At 50.1% G+C, this 20,878-nt stretch overlaps 1 protein-coding gene across 1 annotated transcript in view; it reads right to left on the bottom strand.

The window, feature by feature from the left end:
* The window catches only part of VSNL1 (visinin like 1), a 78,297-nt gene that overhangs the window by 19,469 nt on the left and 37,950 nt on the right, over positions 1-20,878 (bottom strand). Inside the window, exon 2 of the mRNA XM_072643880.1 lies at positions 18,373-18,539. Within this exon, the coding sequence (XP_072499981.1) occupies positions 18,373-18,534 (162 nt within the window). The 5' untranslated portion in view covers positions 18,535-18,539. The remainder of the gene's footprint in view (positions 1-18,372; positions 18,540-20,878) is intronic.

Raw genomic sequence — 20,878 nt, 5'->3', positions numbered from 1 at the left:
CTGGGATTCCTCTCAGGACCCCGCACTCTCCTAGGAAACTTGGGCAGTCTGGCCAACAAGCCATGTCCATTAGACATGAGACGGATTTCTAGAATAATGGACCAGAACCCAGGATTCTGCGTCTTAGGAGAACTGGGGAGCTGAGAGGACAAGCCAAGCCTGGGAGGCCAGCTAGAGCGTTGTCACTGGTCAAGCCTGGGAGGGCCCCATGGGAGTGATGGGCAAAGCCCCGGTCTGATTCAGACTTACACACCTCATGACTTTGGCCACTCATTTATGCTCCATCTTCATCCTGACAATTGGGGCACAACCAGGGGTGGGGGGAAGGAGGGCAAGCCCAGCAGCTTCTGGACACAGCCCCTCCCCCTGCCCTGCCCCACCCCCTTAGTGGCCCACTCTCCCTTTTGAATCAGCTTGCACCCATCCAGCAGATCATGAGCTCATGCAGGGCACTGCCCATCTTCTGAGTGCCTCCAAACCCCCAGTGCCAAGCAGCAGTCTGACACAGAACTGCTTAATCAATGTCTGTGGGAGGGGATTTCACGGAGTGGTCTCATGTGTTGCTGTGGCCAAATCATCCTGGGCTGGGCGAGGCCTCTCTGTGTCTTCCTTATCTGGTGCCCAGCTCACAGCTGGCATCTCCCCAAAGCACTCAGTGCTTTGAGATCCCTCCAAGCTGGGGAGGTGCCAAGTGTGAGCCGGGCATCAGATGGGGAAGCCAATCTAACTCTAGCGACACAGCCTTCCATCCATCCACTCAGTCAACCAACATTTCTTAAGCTCCTGCTCTTTCTCAGGCACCACTGCAAAGCAGGAATCCATCTCTGCCCTCAAGGGTGTTACATCCACACCGGGCACACAACACGGCCCTCTAAATATAGCCAGAGCAAATGCCATGTGAGGAGTAGTGTGGCCTGGCTTGGCATCCTGCCCCTGATACATCCTGACTGTGGGACCCAACTTCTCCTGCTCCAGGCAGCTAAGACTGCCAGTCAGAGAAGGTGCCAACCAGCCTTGGCACACCCAGGGCTTCCCCAGGCCAGAGTCATCCCAGGTCCCATCACTGTGCCCAAGTTCAGAGTAATTTGGGAGGTGGGCACCAGTAATAAGGTGGGGGGGTAAAGAAAAGCTTCATTTCTGCCTTTCTTTGTATCTCCAGTGCTGGGCACACAGCAAGCACTTAAGCAATGCTCCTTGACTATCATTTGGGCTGCATTTTGAAGGAAACCAGTGATTCATGTAGCAGAGGAGGGCCCTCCAGGCATGGATTGTGACCCTTGCAGAGTCCCCAGCTGGGAACTGGAATGTCTTATGTAAGGAATGGGGAGAAAGCCGGTTTGGCTGAGTCCCAAGACGAGGAAAAGGAAACAATAAGGCGGGAAAGGTAAGCTGAGACTGGAGGGGGAAGGGCCTCTGCAGAGGACCTGGCCCAAGGTGCCCTGCCAGGGCAGCTTTAAATTATGCTAAGGAAGATGTTTGCATCCTGTGCATCCTCACTGGGAGGATACCCGCAGTCCCTGCCTGGCACACTTCACTTCTCAGCTAATGAGAACACTGGATTCTCATCCTAAGGAGCCGAGCAGCGTCACGGGCACTTTCCCAATGCCACCCCCTTTGCCTCAGGCTGCAGGGCCAGCCCCAACTCTGCCTCCTTTTCCAGGGCATCCCCTTGCACATCCCATCTGCTGCTGGGTGTTTCTTATGTAACATCCCTCTCAGCGGCTGGCACTCTGCTCTGGAGTTGCCCTAGCAACCTGACAATGGCACCTCAGAAGATGCCCGAGTGCTGAGCCTGATCCTTCAGGATCCTAGACTGGTGAGTCACAGCTCCTTGGGGTGGCCCCAGTGGAGGTCACCTCCAAATACGGGACAAGTCCCTAAAAGGGCATCCCTGGACCCACCGCCAACACACAGATGCATCCCAGGAGGCTCCTGGTATTGGGAACCTGGCTCAGGGCAGGATATGGGCCACAGAATCACAGGATCACTTCCCTTCCCTGTATATAAAGATACTTTACTAGCTTGTACCATCCTGGACCTCTGATATCCGTCACTTTCATTCTCATCTGCTAAGAGCACTCCCCTTCTTTTGCTCATTTCTTTAAGTAATTCCAATTCTTCAGATAATTAATGTCTTTACAAAGAACCGAATACGTTCCAGGCACAGAGCCAGGCACTAACAAGTAGAGACAAACATAAAAGACAAATATGAAACTATCCTCTCCTGCAGGGAGTTTACAGCCCACTATTGGAGATGGTGCATCCCCCCCAAATTATATATGAATTGGGCGTAAAGGAATGGGGGACACCTACATGCTGAAGAGCCTGCAAAAGCTGCCTGTCTAAGGGGATGGAGCGCCCCGGAGGAGTGGCCACCAGGGCATGGCAAGAGGGGTCTGACGATGCCCAAGGACTGGAGGTTCAGACATGAAGGGATGTCTGCCACGACAGGACCAGTATGTGCGCCCACCATCACAGAGCTGTCAAATGGAAGGGGGGCGCTGACCTCACCCTCTTCATTGGTCATTCCCCTGGTGGACTGGGGAAAAAGATAAACTTCCCTTTACCGTGTGGCAAGCTGACTTCGAAGGCGCCCTCACTTAAACTATTTTCAGAAGCGTTTTTGCCTGTGTTGGCCTCCACTCTATTTCTCAGGGGCAAAAAATTGTACATGCATATATATGTATATATGTGTGCATATGTATGTATATACATTCTCCCCTTTTCTCACTTCCCTTCCATCCATCTCTTTAAGGATGTAAATGAGAAGATGCCCGGTCCCACAGCTTCCTGTCGGGCCTCTTAACATTCCCCTCTATGACTCTTGGCAAATATCAGACCCCTTTTCATCTCAGGAAAAGATGTATAGCATGTTCACCACCCATCCCTCTGTCTTCTGAGAATGTTAGAGCCAGTCTCCTACTGGGGAAGGTGGTGTTTCACTTAATTAAACACATTGGATGGTGAAGCTTGTCTGTTTTAAATTATATTTGGGGAAAAAGGAAGGAAGGAAGGAAACAAGCATTTATTAAGTACCTACTGTGTGCCAGGCTAAAATCATCTCATTTGATCCTCACAACCACTCTGGGAAGTAGGAGCTGTTATTATTATCATTATCCCCATTTTACAGATGAGGAAACTGAGGCAAACAGAAGTGAAGTGACTTGCCCGGGGTCACACAGCCAGCCAGTGCTGAAGCAGGATTTGACCCTGACTCCAGACCCCGGGCTCTTTCCGCCATACCAACAAGCTGCCTCCGAAGAAAAGGTTGTTCTGCCCCTGTGCAGAGAGCACTAGATTTGAAGTCAGAGAAACCTGGGTTCAAATCATAGCTCTGCCACTTACTGTGAGACCTTGGACCAGTCCTTCCCCTCTCTGGGTTCCAGTGTCTCTCTCTGCAAAAATGAGAGGGCAGGACTCCCGCAGCCCCCAGCTCCAAATGTTACTTATCCCATGTCCAGGGGCACCCTTCTTTCCCAACACTCATTACTATGTGTTAGCAAATGAGGTCAGTAGACACGCCAAGCCAGGATTCTTTACAGCATTTCGGACACCTCAAAGGGCCCAGAAAACAGCTCGTTATCTGTTTGCTCCCCCGCAGTCCATCTCCACTCCCAGAAATACAATTTCTCCTCTCTGTTCTCTCCAGACACTGATTTTGAAGTGTCTTAACGTATTTTTACTTTCACAAGAAGAGTCCAATTCCAACGCTTAGCCCCTTCTCTTTGCCCCCTTATTAGCCATGACAGGACGGTCTTTCAGAATGCACTGAACTCCTCAGCTCCCACAGACTCCCCAGGGAACTCTTTTAATAACAGAACACTTAAATCCTTCTGACAAGGAAGCCTTTGCCAACCTTCTTCTGTCTCCTCCACAGATGCCTCCCCAGCCTCTTAGATCAGAGAAGTAACGCAGCCTGCTTCTCCCTGACTTCACAGAGAAAAGCCTCTCAGAGCAACACCGAGCCCCCTGACCTCTAAGCACAAACTGCTTTTCTCCACCCTGCAGTTGGTGTTTAATATGAAGTAACAGTCACTACTGAGAAGCAGGGTTAGAAATGAGGCTTACACATAGGAGATTTAAAAAAAGAATAATTATTTCACAAATGTACTTGAAAAATTGGATACTGATTTGTTGAGATTTAAAAAAGAATAACTATTTAATAAAAGTGCTTGGAAAACTGGGTACAAATTTTGGGGGGACTGGATTTAGACCCACATCTCACGCCATCTGTCAGTAAATTCCAGCTGGATGACAGACTCAAACGTTTAAAAATGAAGTACCTAAAAGCCTGAAGAGAAATGGAATAATGTGCTTGAACATCCTAGAGAGGGGAAAATCTTTCTTTCCTATCCAATAAACTGGAGTAATTACTGGGGACAAGAGAGCTGCACCTGACTTCATAAAAGTTATACATTTCTATGCCATAAAAAATGTAAGAGAAAACTTACGATGGGAAAATACTTATGGCAAATAATGTAAGAATCCAGCAGGTAAAATATATAAAGATCTGTTTAAAAAGTAGCAAAAACAGCTGCCAGTCCTCAGTGGGAAAGCCGCTGGGTCAACTCAAGGAGCCTTTATGAAGCACTTACCGGATGCCAAGCACGGTGTCAGTTGCTGAGGTTACAAAGAAAGACAAAAAAGCCAGTCCTGCTCCCCAGCCATTCCCAGTCTAATGGGTGAGACATGCAAGTAACTTGGCACCTACCAGGTATATGCAGGGTAACTGGGAAGGCATTCAGACTGGGGCAATCTTTGAAGAAGCTGGGATTTTAGCCAGGACGGAAGGAAGCGGGGGAAGCTGGGAGATGGGAGGGAAAGAATTGCAGGTTTGGGGGACAGGGCAGACGACTGATTCGTCCTCTCTAGGAACGGTGGTGTTCATTGGTGAACTCTCAGAGCTCGTGGTGGTGATGGGTCAGGGTGCCCCAGGGCGATGTGGTTGGTCTGAGAAGGTAGTAGGAGGTAAGATACCACACTCACCTCACTGGGCCCTCCCAAAAAATGCTCTGAGGTAAGGACAGTTATTACCTGAGGGAGGTCAAAGGATCTACCCAGAGTCTCACGGCTAGGAGATGTGGTCTGAGCTTAGGGCTTCCTGTGATGACGCTCTGAGTTGGGGCTGCTCTTAGAAAAGGGGAGAGATGATATCAGAGCTGGGAAGGGCCTAAAAGGTGAAGTGAGGGAACGGGGGACGTGGCCAAGGTCAAACAAAAGTGGGTGTTTGTGTGGGAGGCAACACCAGGCTCCTTGACTCTCTGTGGGGCTCTCTCCATCCACTAAACTCAAGGCTTTTTATATTTCACATTTTAGATGAATAAATCAAATAAAATGCTATTTCTGGAGCCTCGGATTTTGGCTAAAAAGCCTGACTCATGATGATAGAGGAGGGGCCCCCTTGGGCCTCCACTCAGACCTGAGCAGCTGAGTAAGGGGTTGGACACATTCTCTGAAGAAAGACGAGCCAAGTCCGGCTGTTTCTGTAGATGGGAGGGATCTGGGCTTGTGGGGCAGAATACACACATTACTGCCGTCACACCCTGTCTTCAGGGTTGGATGCCACTGGGGTGTCTCAGCTAAGTCTGCCCTCCCTACTAGGAACTTGGTCACCCTCGGCACATTCTAGCAGCCCCTAAGTGAGGCCCCTCAGGCTTCTGGCTCTCTGATTCTAGCCCAGGAAAAGCTCCATCACCTGGGGAGGGGATTCAGAGCACCTCAAAGCGAAAGTGAATGCTTCTACAGGGTCCCTGATTCCAAGTGGGAAGGTCACCAAGCCCAACCTCCTCATTATAGAGGTGAGGAAACTGAGGCACAAAAGTTAAGTGACTTATCCAGGGTCATTCAGCTAGCAAGCATCCAAGGCAGGATTTTAGGGATCCGAAAGGGAATAGAGAGAGCCCCCAGTTCAACTTTCTAATTTTACAGAAGAAACTGACCTCCTCCTCCATAGAGATGACCCCACCTCAGGGCTATCACCGAGTTCTGAGAAGACTTCAAATGCCCGCTGAATCCTCCCGAAAGCCCAGAGGGACTGGGAGGGCAGGGGCATGAAATAAGGCTCAGAGAACCTAAGCCCTTGGTGGCCTGGGGTAAGTTGCCTCTGAAATTCCTCCCAGCTCAGAAAGAGTCTATGATGGGGCAGGGTAGTGGGGAGTAGGGTAGAAAGAGCCCTGGCTTTTGAGAGTGAAATGATCTGGGCTCAAATCCAGCCTCTCCTTCCAACCAAGCAGCTAGGTGGCCCAGTGGATAGAGCTTGGAGTCAGCAAGGCCTGAGTTCAAATCTGACCACAGATACTGATCAGCTGCATGATCCTGGGCATGTCATTCCCATCTCTGTGCCTCAGTTCCCTCATCTGCAAAATGGGAATAATAGAGCATTTCCTTCTCATGGTTGGTGTGAGAATCAGAGGAGGTAATATATGTAAAGCCCTTAGAACAGTGCCTGGTACACAGTGATGCTTGATAAATGCTTCTTCCCCTTCCTTTCCGTGTGACCTTCTAGGACAGTCATTCAACAAACATTTATGAAATCGCACCATAGGACAGCACCTATGTCCCCTGGCCTTCTGGGGCTCATTTTCCTCATCTGAACAACATGATGGGGTTGGACTCAGCCAAGGGGTGGGAATATGGGGGGGTGCCCATTCCCAGCGCCACATCTACGATGAGAGGAATGCAGTTTGCTCTGAACAATCTGGCTCCTTGGTCAAGTGACTTTCAGCTTAGTCACCTGGCTCTGTAAGAATAACCAGCCTTGCAGCTGCATGCCCAGGTGTGGGGGTGCCTGAGATCCAAGCAAAGAGTCAAAGATGAGGGAGTGTGGCTGACCAAAGGCCCAGGGGTCTGAGGGCATGCGACATGTGGGCAGACCTGAGCTAGCTGACAGCCATGCTTGAGATGTCAAAGGTTACCACTTGCAATGTACCTCCTCCCATGCAGTCCTAGAAGGTTGCAACTCCTCTCCCCCAATTCAGGCTGCCCCTGGAAGGAACATTACGCTTGGGATATCAGGGTTTGGAGGGGTCATTGGACAGAGGGACTTTGGAATGGCAGAGCCAGACCAGACCACAAGACAGGGGTTCTTCATCTTTCTTGTGTCCTCATTAGGCTGGTAATGCCTTTGGAGCCCTTCTCAGGAGAATGTTTTTAAACACCTAAGGTAAAATACATAGGATTAAACTAAAAAGGAAACCAAAAGTGAGTAAATAAAAAAAAATGAAATCTATCCATGAATCCCTTGGGATCAGGGCTTCTGACTTACAAGGATGACAAAAGAGGAAAATGACAAATGCTGGAGGAGCTGTGGGAAAACAGGCACATAGTTGGTAGAGCTGTGAGGTGGTCCAGACATTCTGGAAAACGTTATGCCAAAAATGTCACAATCTGGTTAATAACCTTTGACCTGGTGATACCACTCCACCCAAAAGGGTCAAGGACAGAGGAAAAGGATCCCTCCACACAAACATAAATAATCACAGAGCTCTGTTTGTGATGGGAAAGAGCTGGGCACTAACTGAAGGACCCCACTACATGGTTAGGCTGAAGTCTATGAAGGGCATGGAATTCTGAGCCATATGAAACGGACACTATTGGGAAGATGGAAATTCAATGAGCTGAAGCAGAGCAAAGTGAGAAATACCAGGACAGTGATTCACACCATGAGACACAAGATTGTAAAGTAAAAACCGTGGATCACTGCCATGAACAATCCTGAGGACCCAAGATGAAGGATGCTCCCTGCCTCCTCCCAGGGATGCAGAATGGCACATACACAACGTGGCAATCTCCTCTGTTTGTGCATACTTGTTATGAGTTTCATTTTTCATTTAAAAATTAGATATTGGAGGAAATAAGAATGAGAGAAAATAAATATTAATTGGAAAAAAAGAGGGAAGAAAGTAAAAATATATGAACAAAATGAATAGAAAAAATGGAAGAAAGCGCATACAAGTAGGACAGCTTTGAAAGTAACATGTAGAATTTTTAATATACTATTAAGTCTTAGAACATGGATCGGAGAACGTCAGAAGTGGAAAGGACCTTGGAACATGAAATATAGGTGGGTACCACTGGGAGGGGGCTCACAGCTAAGGCAGACCCACTCCTTCGTTTTCCATGGATTCCATGTTAAAGTCATTCCTGGGAGTGCTCTGTTTCTGGTGATTCATTTGTATAGCATGAGCCAGAGCTCCATGGGAAATGATTCAGCAGCAGTTGAAGGGGTTTCAATTGTCCTGGAAAGCTGAGGTGTGGTCCTCTGGGAGGGGTGCCCCACCTTCTTTCCCTGAAGGGCTTTAGGGATAGCAGCCTTGAACTGGGGTGAGGCACAGGTTACCCTAGTCCAGTCTAACTGGGTAGAAGGAGAGAGTGGGTGAGAGTGGGTATTATGCAGGCAGGAGCAGTCTGAGCAGGAGCCCCGGAGCAGGGCTTGGTCACCAAGAAGGAATTACACATGGAGGGTGGAGGCTCGGGGTGGTTTGGTGGCTAATAATAGCGCACATTTCTACAGCACTCATGTGCCACGTACTGGGCTAAGCACTTTACAATTCTGATGTCAGGGTGAAGGCAACACTAGAGGAGAGAAGGGGGTGTATGTGAGAGATATCACGAAAGAGAAAACTGACTGATGGGAACTGGCAAGTGATTATTGGACAGAGGGGCTGAGGGCGAGGAGGGGATGGCATCTTGGTTGCAAGCCTGGGTGACTGGGAGGATACTGGTGTTCTCAACATGAATAATCGAGTTCCAAAAGGAGGTACATTGTTGGAAGACAGAACATAAGTCCTGTTTTGGACGTGGTGAGTTTAAGATGTTTAGTGGATGTAAGATTTGAGATATCCAATGAGCAGCTGGAGATGTAAGTCTGGAGTTAGGAGCCAGATTACATGGACAAACCAAGCTAAGAATTATATGCAAAGAGATGATGGTGGAATCCATGGGAGCTGATGAGATGCCCAAGTATAATAGTGTGTGCACAGGTATGTGTGTATGTGTGTGTGTGTACATACACAACATATAACCGTTGATTGCCAAGTATAATAGTATGCATGTATGTACATATATGTGTGTCTACATATGTACATACACATACACATACACACAGATATACTAGTATAGGAGAAGAGGGCCATGGTAGAGCCCTGAAGGGATGCCTTCAGGTCATGCCCTTGATGAAGACCCAGCAGAGGAGACAGAGCAGGAGTATCCAGACAGGAAGGAGGGGAGCCAGGAGAGAGGAGGTCACAGAATCCTGAGAGTCCTCTCTTCTATAAAAGAGAAGAGAGTGACCAGCAGAGTAAAAGACCTCAGAGAGGTCAAGGAGGAGGATGGAGAAAGGGCCATTCAGTGATCATTGATCACTTTGGAGAGGGCGGTTTTGGTAGGCTGATGAGGTCAGAAGTCAAGACTGCTGAGAGCTAAAAAAGTGCATGAGAGGAAGGTAAGGTTCTCAGTGTAGATGGCTTTCTCTAGGAGGGTAGCCACAAAAGGGAGGAAAGATATGGGATGACAGATGGATGGAGTGAGGGTCTTCAGAGGACAGGGCAAAAATGGGCATGTTTGCAGGCAGCAGGGGAGCAGACAGGGCAGAGGAGAGGCAGAGGATGAAGATAAAGGAGGTGATCTCATCTGTCAGAGAAGATGGGACAGAATGGGATGACCTGAGCTTGGAAAGAGACTGGCCTTGGCAAGAGGGGCTCTCCACGTCCTGAGATCCTGGATCTAGGGATCCAAGACTTGGCTCTGCCCCCTTTCCGACTTCCCTTACCCTGGTGTCACTTAGGATCTAGTCCAAGATCCAGCTTCCAGAGGAATAAACAGGCCCACAGAAAATCCAAGATCTCACAGGCAGTGAGAAGCTCAGCTGAGATCACTCTGTGCCACCACAGGGTCACAGAGCCAGGAAGGACCTCAGATGTCACCTGATCCAACCCTCCCACCAATTTTACAGATGAGGAAATTGAGATTTAGAAAATAGTAAGGATGTGGCCAAAGGCAGAGAGGAAGTAAGACATTCAAGCCAGAAGCACAGAACTGGAGAGTCCAATGGTGAAGGAAAGGAATTTCCACTCAGATCTAACTGGTGCTGGAAGATCCCCAGGAAGGGGGAGCTCACTACCTCCCCAACCAGACCATCCCACTTCCAGAAAGCCATTCGGAAGCTTTTTCTGATAGAGAGCCTACATGGTACCTCTTTGCATGTTCCTCCATTGCCAATAGTGTCATTTCTGGCCCACGGGCAGGCCGTCATCTTTAGAGCAGGATCTCTTTGTGGGTGATCTCATCCTTTGGACTTGGATTCCCAGCACCTCATACGTAGTAGGTACCTAGTGAATGCTTATTTATTGATTGACAGGTGAGTGTGTGTGTGTGTGTGTGTGTGTGTGTGTGTGTGTGTGAGAGAGAGAGAGAGAGAGAGAGAGAGAGAGAGAGAGAGAGAGAACTGGCAGCCTGGACCCTCCATCTCAGTCCCACTATACAGCTTCTATGCATATTCCCCAGTCTATTGCTCTTGGGCAGAGGCTCCATTCTGATATCTCACTTGGAGCCAGGCCAGGTTGCTGTTGCTGTCACTCTAGCCTTCCCCTCACTGTCTGGGATGGGAGCTGGCATCTCTACATACCCTCTTCCCATAATCTCTGGGGATGAGGGTGTGACTGAGAATTCTTTATGAAGGAGATAATGAAGGGTAAACAAAAACACGAAGTTAGAAGGGTCCCATACAACTCAAAGCCTTCCTAGTGGCAGCATTAATGTGGCCAAGCAAAGTGGGTGCCCATGTGGCACATGGGCCTGATAGAAATGTGAGGCCCAAAGAGGAGCATAAGAAGACGTGTATGGATTGATGCAGAGTGAAGGGGGCAGAGCCAAGAAAACAGCCACCACCACTAACATTGACATAATGCCTCCTTTAGGCTGGGTCCTGTGCCAAAAAGGGTCCGTTCTTGGAGAGGGGTGGGACAGAGATCCACTGGGAAATGAAGATGACATAAAGCAGAAGAAATAAATAAAAATTTTTTATAAAAAGTGACTAAAACTAAACTAAGAGCTGAACCTGCTGTCTTGAAGGTTATCCAGCATGTCCTCCTCCTCATCCACCATCTGCCCTCCTCTCAGTGCTGAGGATGGCCTCAGCCTCATGGACTTCCCGGGTCCACTTCTCCTTTGTCTCACTGGCTGCCCTCCTACTCTACCCAACAGTGCACAAGCACACTCGCTCCCTCTCTCCTCTCTCTCCCACCATCTTCTTTCTCCTCCTCTCTCTCTCCCTCTCTTTCTATAGATGTATGTATGTATGTTTATTTACCCATTTGCATAAACAAGTGGCGGGCCGGGAGTGAGGAAGGCCTGAGTTCAAATCTGGCTTCAGATACTGTGTCACAGTACTGTGACCCTTGGGCAAGTCACTTCACCTCTGTCTGCCTCAGTTTCCTCATCTGTAAAATGGACAAATAATAACGCCTACTTCACAGGACTATTGTAAAGATCAACATGGATAGCACGTGTAACTGGACTTGGCAAACCTTAAGGCCCCATACAGTTACTAATTACATTATATTTGCTACTATTGCGTCCATCTCAGAATGTAAATGACATCTGGCCACTGGACCCTGACGGCTCAAGGGAAGATGGTGAGGCTGGTGACCTCACACAGTCCTGCCTCACTCTAATCGAATCAATGCAAGTCCCGGCATCATCTCCTTGATGTCGAGAACAAAGGACAAACCCCACAAGCCTCCTGAGGACAGGGACTACTCTGTTTCTGTCTTTGTATCTGCTCCTAGCAAAGTGCTTTGGGGATGATGGCCATTCATTCGTTGGGGATTCTTACAGCCTGGACAGCTCCCCGAGGCCATGTGGAGCAGAGGGGAGGCAGGACTGTCCCCTTAGCACCCCTTCTTCAGGCAGCAGCTCGGCCTCCCCTTAACTCAGGTGGAAGCTGGACATTGAGCCTGTCACAATACCTAATACCCAGCCACGTTCTTATACTTTCACTAAAGCCGGGAACAACCTTTGGGCTGATGCAGAACTGCACAGCACCCACGTAACCAAGTCTCTGTTTTCACTAAGACAGGAGATAGTTTCTAAGACAGGAAACTCACCACCTCTCCAGGCAGTGGGGGCAGCCTATACAAAGTCATGGAGGTGGGAAATGGAGCATCATGCCTACATGTGTGCGATGTGGAGTGGGGGTAGGGGGAACAGATAGAAGTCCCTTTCCTCTTGGACAGCTTTAGCTACAGCATCAGAGAATTCTGGAGTTGGAAGAAACCTCAGCAGCCTTCTAGTTCAATCCATGCCCTGAAAGAGAGCCTGCTACTTATAACACAAGTCAGGCGTCACCAGGGCAGGCCAACTGACCACATCTCGATCACTCCCATGGTCAGGAAATTCTTTTTTAGAACAAGTCTAACTGGGTCAACTCCACCTGCACCTGGGGCTTATCCCACCTGTGCCCTGCCCCCCAGGGCTGATCCCACCTGTGCCTGGGACTGCCTGCAAGGGTCACCCAGAGCAAGTCAATCCCTCTGACCAGTGACAGCCAGCACATTCAGGCTAATATCCCCAGTTTCTCCAAGTGATGTTTCTGGCCTTTCCCCACCCTGGAGCTGCACGTAAGAGTGCAGATATGGTCTGATCAGGACAAAGCCCAGCAGGGCTCTCCTTTCCTTAAGGATTCCTGCCTTGCACACAGTAAGTGCTTCATAAATGCTCATTGGCTGTGTGGTTAATCGGCCCAAGATGTCACTGGATTTCGTGGCAGACACATCTTCCATCACTGACTCACATGGGGCTTCTAGATCCCCCTGTAGCTATGCCTCTCATAGATTCTAGCTCTGCCACTCATCTGTCCCCTGGTCTCCCCATAGCCAGCCTCACCTACCTCCAACCCCTCAGCAATACAGCTGGCAGAATGACCTTCCTAAGGAGTGAGACTGACCTTGTTAGACCCCCACAACTCAAGACTTCCCAGGGGCTCCCTATTGTTTCTAGCATAAAACTATATGGCCTTTAAAGTCCTTCACAATCTGTCTCCAGATTTTCTTTCCTGCTACAGCCCTTTGCACACTCAATGTTCCTGTTTCCCTCTGTGACTCAGAATCTCTCCCCTCCATGCTTTTGCATATGCTGTGCCCTGCACCTGCAAGGTTCTCCCTCCTCTTCTCTGCACTTGGGCACCCCCACCATCATGGGTTTCCGTGAGCTTTTCTAACTATGTGGCACATGACCCTAATAGTGTGTGCTTACAGATCCTGAGAGCCCCTCCATCTTATTTACACCACATCCTACCCACGTCTCTTCCATCTTGTACTCCTGTGACTGACTGTTTTAACCCAAGTCCTGGGCTTTACATTAGTAAACACCATCTTTGTATACCCTCTATGTGTGGCCATCCTTGGAGTTGGGACCGGCCTGGCTATTTTCAGATGTAGGTCAGATTCTTCAGAATGCCCAACACTTTTCACCCTCAGTGATGACTGAGAAAAGAACTCAGCCACCACCACCCTGGGGAAAGCCCAGCCAGGAGAGGGGCATGTGCTGCGGGCTTGGTATTCGGGTTGATGGTGAGGCCGAGGCTCCCTGGCCTTGGGTTAGTTATTTTTAGGGCCCAGGCCTGATGGCATCAGAGCTTTTCAAGATAAGTAGCCCTTGCATCCCTACCTCATCATTTGCTGCCAGGGACAGTGACTGAAGGGCCAAGGATGGCCTAGTTAGCTTCAAAGTTCCAGCAGGGGCGAGAGATAACGGACGCAGTCTCATCTGTCCTGTCTCAGCAAGGCTTTCCCACAGGGCTCTTCCGGCTGATGGCTTTTGGGTGGAATGAGTTTCCACAGCCGTTTGTAGTTTATAGAGAACTTAGCACTTATAAAGTGGTTTTAAAAGCACTACCTTATTTTATCACCAAAACAGCTCCAGGAAGGAGACTGGGTAGCGTTTATCATCCCTATTTTACAGAACAGGAAACTCAGGCCTCAGGGGGTCATGGGCTTGCCCATGGCCACACAGCTGGTCACTGGCAGGTTTTCTGATTCAATCCAATTCCCTAACCATGTATTAAAAGCAGCCTCATCTGGAGATTCGGCATGTGGATTTTCTGTTTTAGATCCCAAGATTTCTGAGTCAGATAAAAGCGATTTCAGAAGAGAGCAGAGGCCCAGGAGGGGAAAGGACTTGGCCAAGGCTGGGCTAAGAGATGTAGTGTGACAGGCATGGCGGGGCTGACTGTTCCCATCAGGTGGCGAAATTCCTGCTGGAGGGAGGGATCTTGGGGAGTGGCTTCCCTCTGGGAGCTTCTGTCTGCTTATCCTGTCCTTGAGGACAGGCCTGTCTCACTTGGGCTTTTACCTCTCCCATGCTTGGCTTGGTTCTTGGAGCCCACTAGGTCTCAGCCAAAGCTTGTGGATTGACTGATCAGTATATAGGCATAGCAACCCTCCAAGGCCGTTGTGAAGAAAGTTTCAGGTGAAAGGGCCAAGATGTAGGCCAGTGTGGCCCCCTAGTCAGTAGCCCAGGTCAGGAGAGGGCCTTCCTGCTCCCTCCTCCATGCCTTTATGCATTCACTCAACAAACCCTGACTCAGCTCCAGCTAGCACTTCCAGGCCTCAGTCTTGATCCAGGTGCTAGAGAAGGCCAGCCCCCAAGTCCAGCTTGCCCTATGCTCCAGGGGGCCCCCAGCCCCTAAGCCTAGCTTCCTCTATGCTCCAGGGGCTAGGGAAGGCCTGGGAAGTTCAGCCAGTCTGAAGGGGGGTGCATTTCATTCCTAACTCAATTACTGGGCAGTGGCCAGGCCCCTTCCCAGTGTGTGCATCCTCTTAATGCTGGGTTTGTCCCCCCTGAATCGGCAATCAGATTCATTCATCTCAGGCCGGCAATCAAGAGGACTGTTGAAAACAGACAATATGCAGATTTCATTACACCATGGTGCGTGCAGTGGAGAGAGTGAGAAAGGCATGGATCAGAGGCCGTCAGGGTCAGAGGCTGCAGGGGTCAGTTCGACCCTGTCATTTTACAGCTAAGGACACTGAGGCAGGCAGGCACGTCCTGGCCCTTCCCTGTCTGGGCAGTGAGCCCACTCCAGACCTCTCCATGGCTCCCTCTTTCATCCCTTTGCTTGGTCACTTACAGCCTCCTGTCTCTACCTCTGCACCTGTTTGTGCTCAGACCGTTAGCTCCTTACAGGCATGGAGCATCCCCAGGGCTAAGCACAGGCCTAGCACATAGTAGGTGCTCAATACATGTTGAATGGTTGATCTTTCCAGGTTGTTACACACCATTCCACCCCATTTCCTCCCATTTCCATTTCCCACCTCCATGCATCTCTGTGGAATCTAATTTTCTAGGAAGGAGAAGAGAAGAAACATTTATTAAGACCTACTGTGTGCAAGATGCTTTACAAATATCAGCACATTTGAAGGTAAATGATATTTGTGGTTTGGCCCTCACATCTCCACCTAGAGTCTGGCACAGGGTCTAGCACATAACAGAAGTCTGTCAGCTGACTGCCGTCCATCATGATTTAGAGTCTGCAAAATGTTTTCCCCATGGTGCCTTCTGGCGGAGGTAGCCCCTTCTGCATTTGGGAGGAAACGGTCTCCAACAACTAAGTGATTGGCCCCGCATCCCACGGGGTAGCAGGTGGGAGAGCCAGACTGGACCTTCTTCCAGGTGTGGCTCCAGGTCCTGGCTGCCCCATGCAGAGGCAGGGATTCCAGCAGCCTGGGGCTGGGAGCTCCCCGCAAGGGAGCGGCCCTGGCCGGATCGGGCCACTGTGCTCAGCTCCTCTCAGAGGCCCATAGGGAGCCGCTGGGGGAACCTGGGGAGGGGCCTCAGCGGGTGGAAATACTGGCACTTTCCCAACACACTAATGGAAGTTTCTATAAACATTCCATCCTCATCTCTTGTCTAGTTCCGACTCCTCTCAGGTCCTGTTACATAATCCCTCCCTCGCCTCTCTGCGGTCGGTCAGCTAACATCCTTTCTGCTTGCCCTGCCTTTCCTCGATGATGCCTCCCTTGACCCCTCCTTACTATATCTGGAGCCCTGGCCCTACCCTGGGATGGCTCTTCAGAGGGACACCTCAGGCCTTGGATGTACAACATAAGAATGGACCAGTTGGAGGCCGACAGACGGAAGCCAGTCTGGATACCCTCTCCTGCTGGCTTTCTTTGCCTTGAAGGCTGTTCCTCCCATGAAGCTTGGATCTCTATGACAGAGACAAAGTAGAACTCAGGAGACGGGGGTTGTCCTGGAGAGAGATGAATTAGGGAGGCAGCTGCTTCTGACAGCTGTGGACCAGCACCATGGGGGAGAAGGTTGGCTTCTCCTAACAGATGACATTGAGCTAGGAGCCTGACCATCACCCCACAGGGCTCCGAACCCAGAGAGATGTGCAGGAATCCTTGGTAGCAGGATCTGAGCTTTATGGATGACTGAGAGGCAAACTCTGTCCCTGCTGATTGGGGATGGGCAATAAGAGCCCTCTCTCTCTTGGCCTCTCTCTCTCTCTCTCTCTCTCTCTCTCTCTCTCTCTCTCTCTCTCTCTCTCTCTCGGTGGGTCCAGACCTGGAGTTACTTTCACCTCCCGTCCAGCCACACAGGGCTGGCTGGGCTATAAGCAACCCTTACTTCCTCCACAGACATTCCGAATGCTCTTTCCTCAACTGTGGGATTCTCTTTTGTACTCAGCCTCCCCATTTACTTAAACAATTCCTCTTTCTGTACAGGACTTGTTCCTTTGACCATACCCCTCTCTGCCCCCCACTGATGCAGGGGACATCTGATCTGTCCATATAAAACATGCAGAGAAGTCTGTACTACATTTCAGAACTGTTTTGTCTACCTTCCTTTCCTTCAATGCAATGGCAGAAACTTGGATGACAGTGAGGACTAGCTGGAGGGAAACTCAGATGCTTCCTAACTCAAACACCTTTATTTTACAGAGGACATCGAGGCACATGGGGGCAGCACAATGTCCAAGGCCACAGAGGGAGTTAGCGGCTGAGCGAGGACTGGGGTTCTAGAGCTCTGGGTGGGTCTGTGATGGTCTTAGAAGGAGGAGCTGAGAACTGAGGTCCTGGCTCAACCATTGACCAGGTCTAAAACCTCGACCCAATCGCCTCACCTCTCTAAGACAGGCACTGGGAGTCAGAGATGAACCATACTCTCTGAAAGCAGCCAGCCCCTATGCAAATGGAATTCCAATCAAGAATCGCAGACAGCGCTTGAGGCTTGTCAAAGAGGGGGAGTGCACCAGCTCTCAAGGCTGCCCCTTCCACTCTGGAACAATCAGCCTCTTTGAAAGCCCCCTCCCATTGCTCCTGAAAAATAAAGTGGACTTTGCCTTCAAATAGCTTCCCATCTATTGAGGGGGACCACTAGATTAGGTTATGGGTATGCCATGCATGATACAAGGTAACCAGAGATCCAACGATTCATCCTAGAGGCAAGTGTGAGGAGGGAGAGATCTTGGTCAGCTGGGGGAATCAGGGAGGACTACATGGGGGAGGGGGCAGTACTGGAGCAGAGCGTGGAAAGTAAAGGTTCTAGGCATGGGACCATCTCAGAAGCCAGACTGGTGGGTAGGCAGGGGAGAGAGTGAATGGGCAGAGGCAACCCAGAAAGCCCTGATGCCCTGAAAGGAGAAGGAAGCAAATACACACCACCATCAGAACCAACAAGGGAATGAGAATGAAGGGAATTGGGAGGGTTTTAGAGTACAGCAAGCACCCCAAAGGGCTCAGGTGCTCTCTGAAATGAACTGTATACCCCAGGCCCTTTGTACTGAGGCTAATTGCTAAGGCTCCAACTGATTTTTCATGGACAGGTGAGGAGGAATTGGCTTGTGCAGGCAGTGAAGGGAGGGCACTGTGCTGTAGTGAAGAGGACTGGGTTTGAATCCTGCCTCAGACACTGGCTGGCCATGTGACACTGGTCAAGTCACTCTGACTGCTTCAATTTCCTCTACTGTAAAATGAGGGGTTTAGTCTTAAAGATGCCTGTCAGCTCTCCATCTAGGGCCCTATGATTTATGCCAACGAATTTGGGCTGTATCCCCTGAGGAGAGGGTAAACTTCCTTTGATTCCCCGCCTAGGACTTTGCACTGAGGAGCCCCTCCAAAATGCTGCTGAATTCTGCGATGCTTCCTACATGCCCCAGGGAGCCAGGGGGCATTGGAAAGCCGGGGAGGGCCAGACCCCTCTGCCTTTGGGAGACCATTTGACAACCGTATGCAGGATGTTTCTCTTGAGGGTGAATCAGAGCCACACGTGGCCCTCCCTACAGATGCCAGCACTGCCCCCAATGTCGGGTCCCCCTCCCAGATGCTGCCCCCCAAAGTTGGGCCTCCTCCCCATCCCGGGCAGGCGCACCTTCACGTAGAGCTGCTGGAATTCCTCGAGGTTGAGGCGGCCGCTGGGACAATCCTTGAGGAAGCCTTTGTACCACTGTTTGAGCTCATGTTCATTGAACTCAGTGCTCTTGACTAGGTCCTCCATCACCTCCGGGGCCAGCTTACTGTTCTGTTTGCCCATGGTGCCTGAAAAGAAGGACAGGAATAGTGAGTGGTGGGCAGACCGGGACTCCAATGTCAAGGGATCTTTATAACGCTCCCATTTTAATGAAGAGAAAACTGAGCCCCAGAGTGGGGAAGATGTGCCCAGAGCTCCCTGGTAATCAAGGGCAGAGCTGGAATTGGAATCCAAGGTCTCAAAGCTCCAATCTGGTGTTAAAGAACACCTCTCTCAGCCTTAATTTCCTTCTCTGTGCAAAAAAAAGGATGGGACTAAATGGAACCAAACTGTAACAAATAGTAAACAAATGATGAAGTACTCTTCCCTCTTCTAGGTGGGGAGGTGGGAGCTGGTGGTCCTGAATGATGCATACCCTTTTGTGCAGACTTCTCCACTCTTGGTCCTTCTACAGTGTCTGTTTGTCCCTTGTTCCGAGGGAGGGCTCAGTGGGGCAAGGGATGGGAGGGTGAGATCCCCAAATGACGGTGACCCACACAAAGGCACGTTTTAAAATCTAGGGCATCTCCTAGGGTAAGGGCCCCTGGCATGCCTCCCTTCACAGTCTAGGCAGGGAGCTGCCCTCCTCTTCCCCTCCCACTCACAGTTCCACTAAATGCCCATGCACACCCATGGTGCCAGGCACAGTGAGAAGGTGAATCATCCTGCTGTCTAGTGGACCTGAAGTCAGAGAGCCTGGGGCATTAACCTGGTACTCTGAGGCAGCCTCAACTACCTCATCTCTTCTGGGAAGACAGCTCAGCTCTGCTCTGCCTCTTGATGGGGCTGTCTAAAAGGATGCTGTCAGACCCAGAGAAGAGTCACGCATAAAGGGGTCTGAATGCCAGAGCAGCAAGTCTGACCTCCTCACTAACCAGATGAAGCAGTCCATGGAGGACCTCCTCCCCCCGCCCTAGATGGTAACACAGGGGGCATTTCTCTGGCACGCTTAAGATTCACAAAAGCACTTTACAAACATTATTTTATCCTCACCAAACCCTCAGAGGTAGTAGGTAGGTTATTCCCATTTTACCTGATGGGCAAACTGAGGTGGATGAAGGTTAAATGACTTGACCAGGGTCACACAGCTAGGAAGTTGCCAAGGTTTGATTTGAATTCACGACTTCCTGAGACTAGACCCACAGCCCCTTGATCCATCTCTCCCTCCTCCCCACTGCCTCTTGACCACATTCATTCTTCCCAAGAATGCCAGCATCTTGTCAGCCTCTGAGCTGCCAGGGACCTCAGTGGCCTCTGGTTCAACCCATTCCCAAGCTTCATTCTCCTCTACAACATCCCTGACAAGAGCCTCAGAAGCAGGTCTTCCAGAAACCCAGTGGACAGCTCCACTGAGCCAAGACAATTTTGCCTTTTGCTGTTGGTTCTGCCCTGTGGGGCCGAGCAGAACAAAGCTAATCCCCCTTCCTTCTGATGGCCCTCAGAATACTGGAAGGCCCCAGGGCCCCAGAATCCTCTCTAGGCTGAATAAGTCCAGCTTCTCCATCCATCTGTGTATATTTTTCTCTCTGCCTATCAGCAAACACACTGATGAGTCAAAACCAGAGTGTCCCTCAATTCTTTGGGCAATTTTAAGTCCTCCCTGTAGATTAACTTGAATTCTGAGATTGGATCCTGACAATTCACTCAGCCCTAGGCACTGTCCTCCAACGAGACAGCTGGCATTCTGCTCAGTTTTTCTGATGGGAAAAGAAGTTTTGACTTATCTGTGACTACAGTTTTCTCCCCCCATTCTCTCCCCAACACCTTCTCTGTCCCCTGTCCCTGTCTCCCACCTTGGCTTCTAGCTTCCAGTCCCTTATGCACGAAGGGCTTCTTAACTAAATCTCTGCAGGGGCCACCGCTGCCTGTGGTGCAGGCCAGGGAGCCACCCAGGGGTCTAGCTGCCACAGAACTAATTAATTAGGGGAAGAAAAGGATAATTCACAGATGAAATTGTTCATCAAAATTTGTTACCTAAACCTTCGGGGATTCAGTCCGTGCCTGGAGCTGGAGAATCAGACTAGTTTGTGACAGGGGGCTGGCTGTACCTGACCCCGTCACACTGTGAAAAATCAGCTTGATTTCAAGTTTAACTTTGTGAGCTATTTATTATTCATTATGATTTTGTCATCATTTTGTTTCCCAAATCAAAGTACCCCCCTCAAAGATCTGCAGATGTCTCATCCCCAGGCTTCCAGCGAAATACTAGAGGACGCTCCCACAACATAGGCCTCTTGGTGATGTGACGTGATTTCCCTGTCATGTGGGCTTCTAATTTGCAAAGGTTGTAGTCAACTAGAATGATCAGCTGCTGCCTCCTCATTGTGGTATTTCCCACCCCCCACGCGTGTGTGTGCGTGTGTGTGCA

The sequence above is a fragment of the Notamacropus eugenii genome, chromosome 1 (genome assembly GCF_028372415.1).
Source record: "Notamacropus eugenii isolate mMacEug1 chromosome 1, mMacEug1.pri_v2, whole genome shotgun sequence".
Taxonomy (NCBI): Eukaryota; Metazoa; Chordata; class Mammalia; order Diprotodontia; family Macropodidae; genus Notamacropus; species Notamacropus eugenii.
The sequence above is the reverse complement of the archived record's forward strand: the minus strand, read 5'-3'. Positions and strand labels throughout refer to the sequence as shown.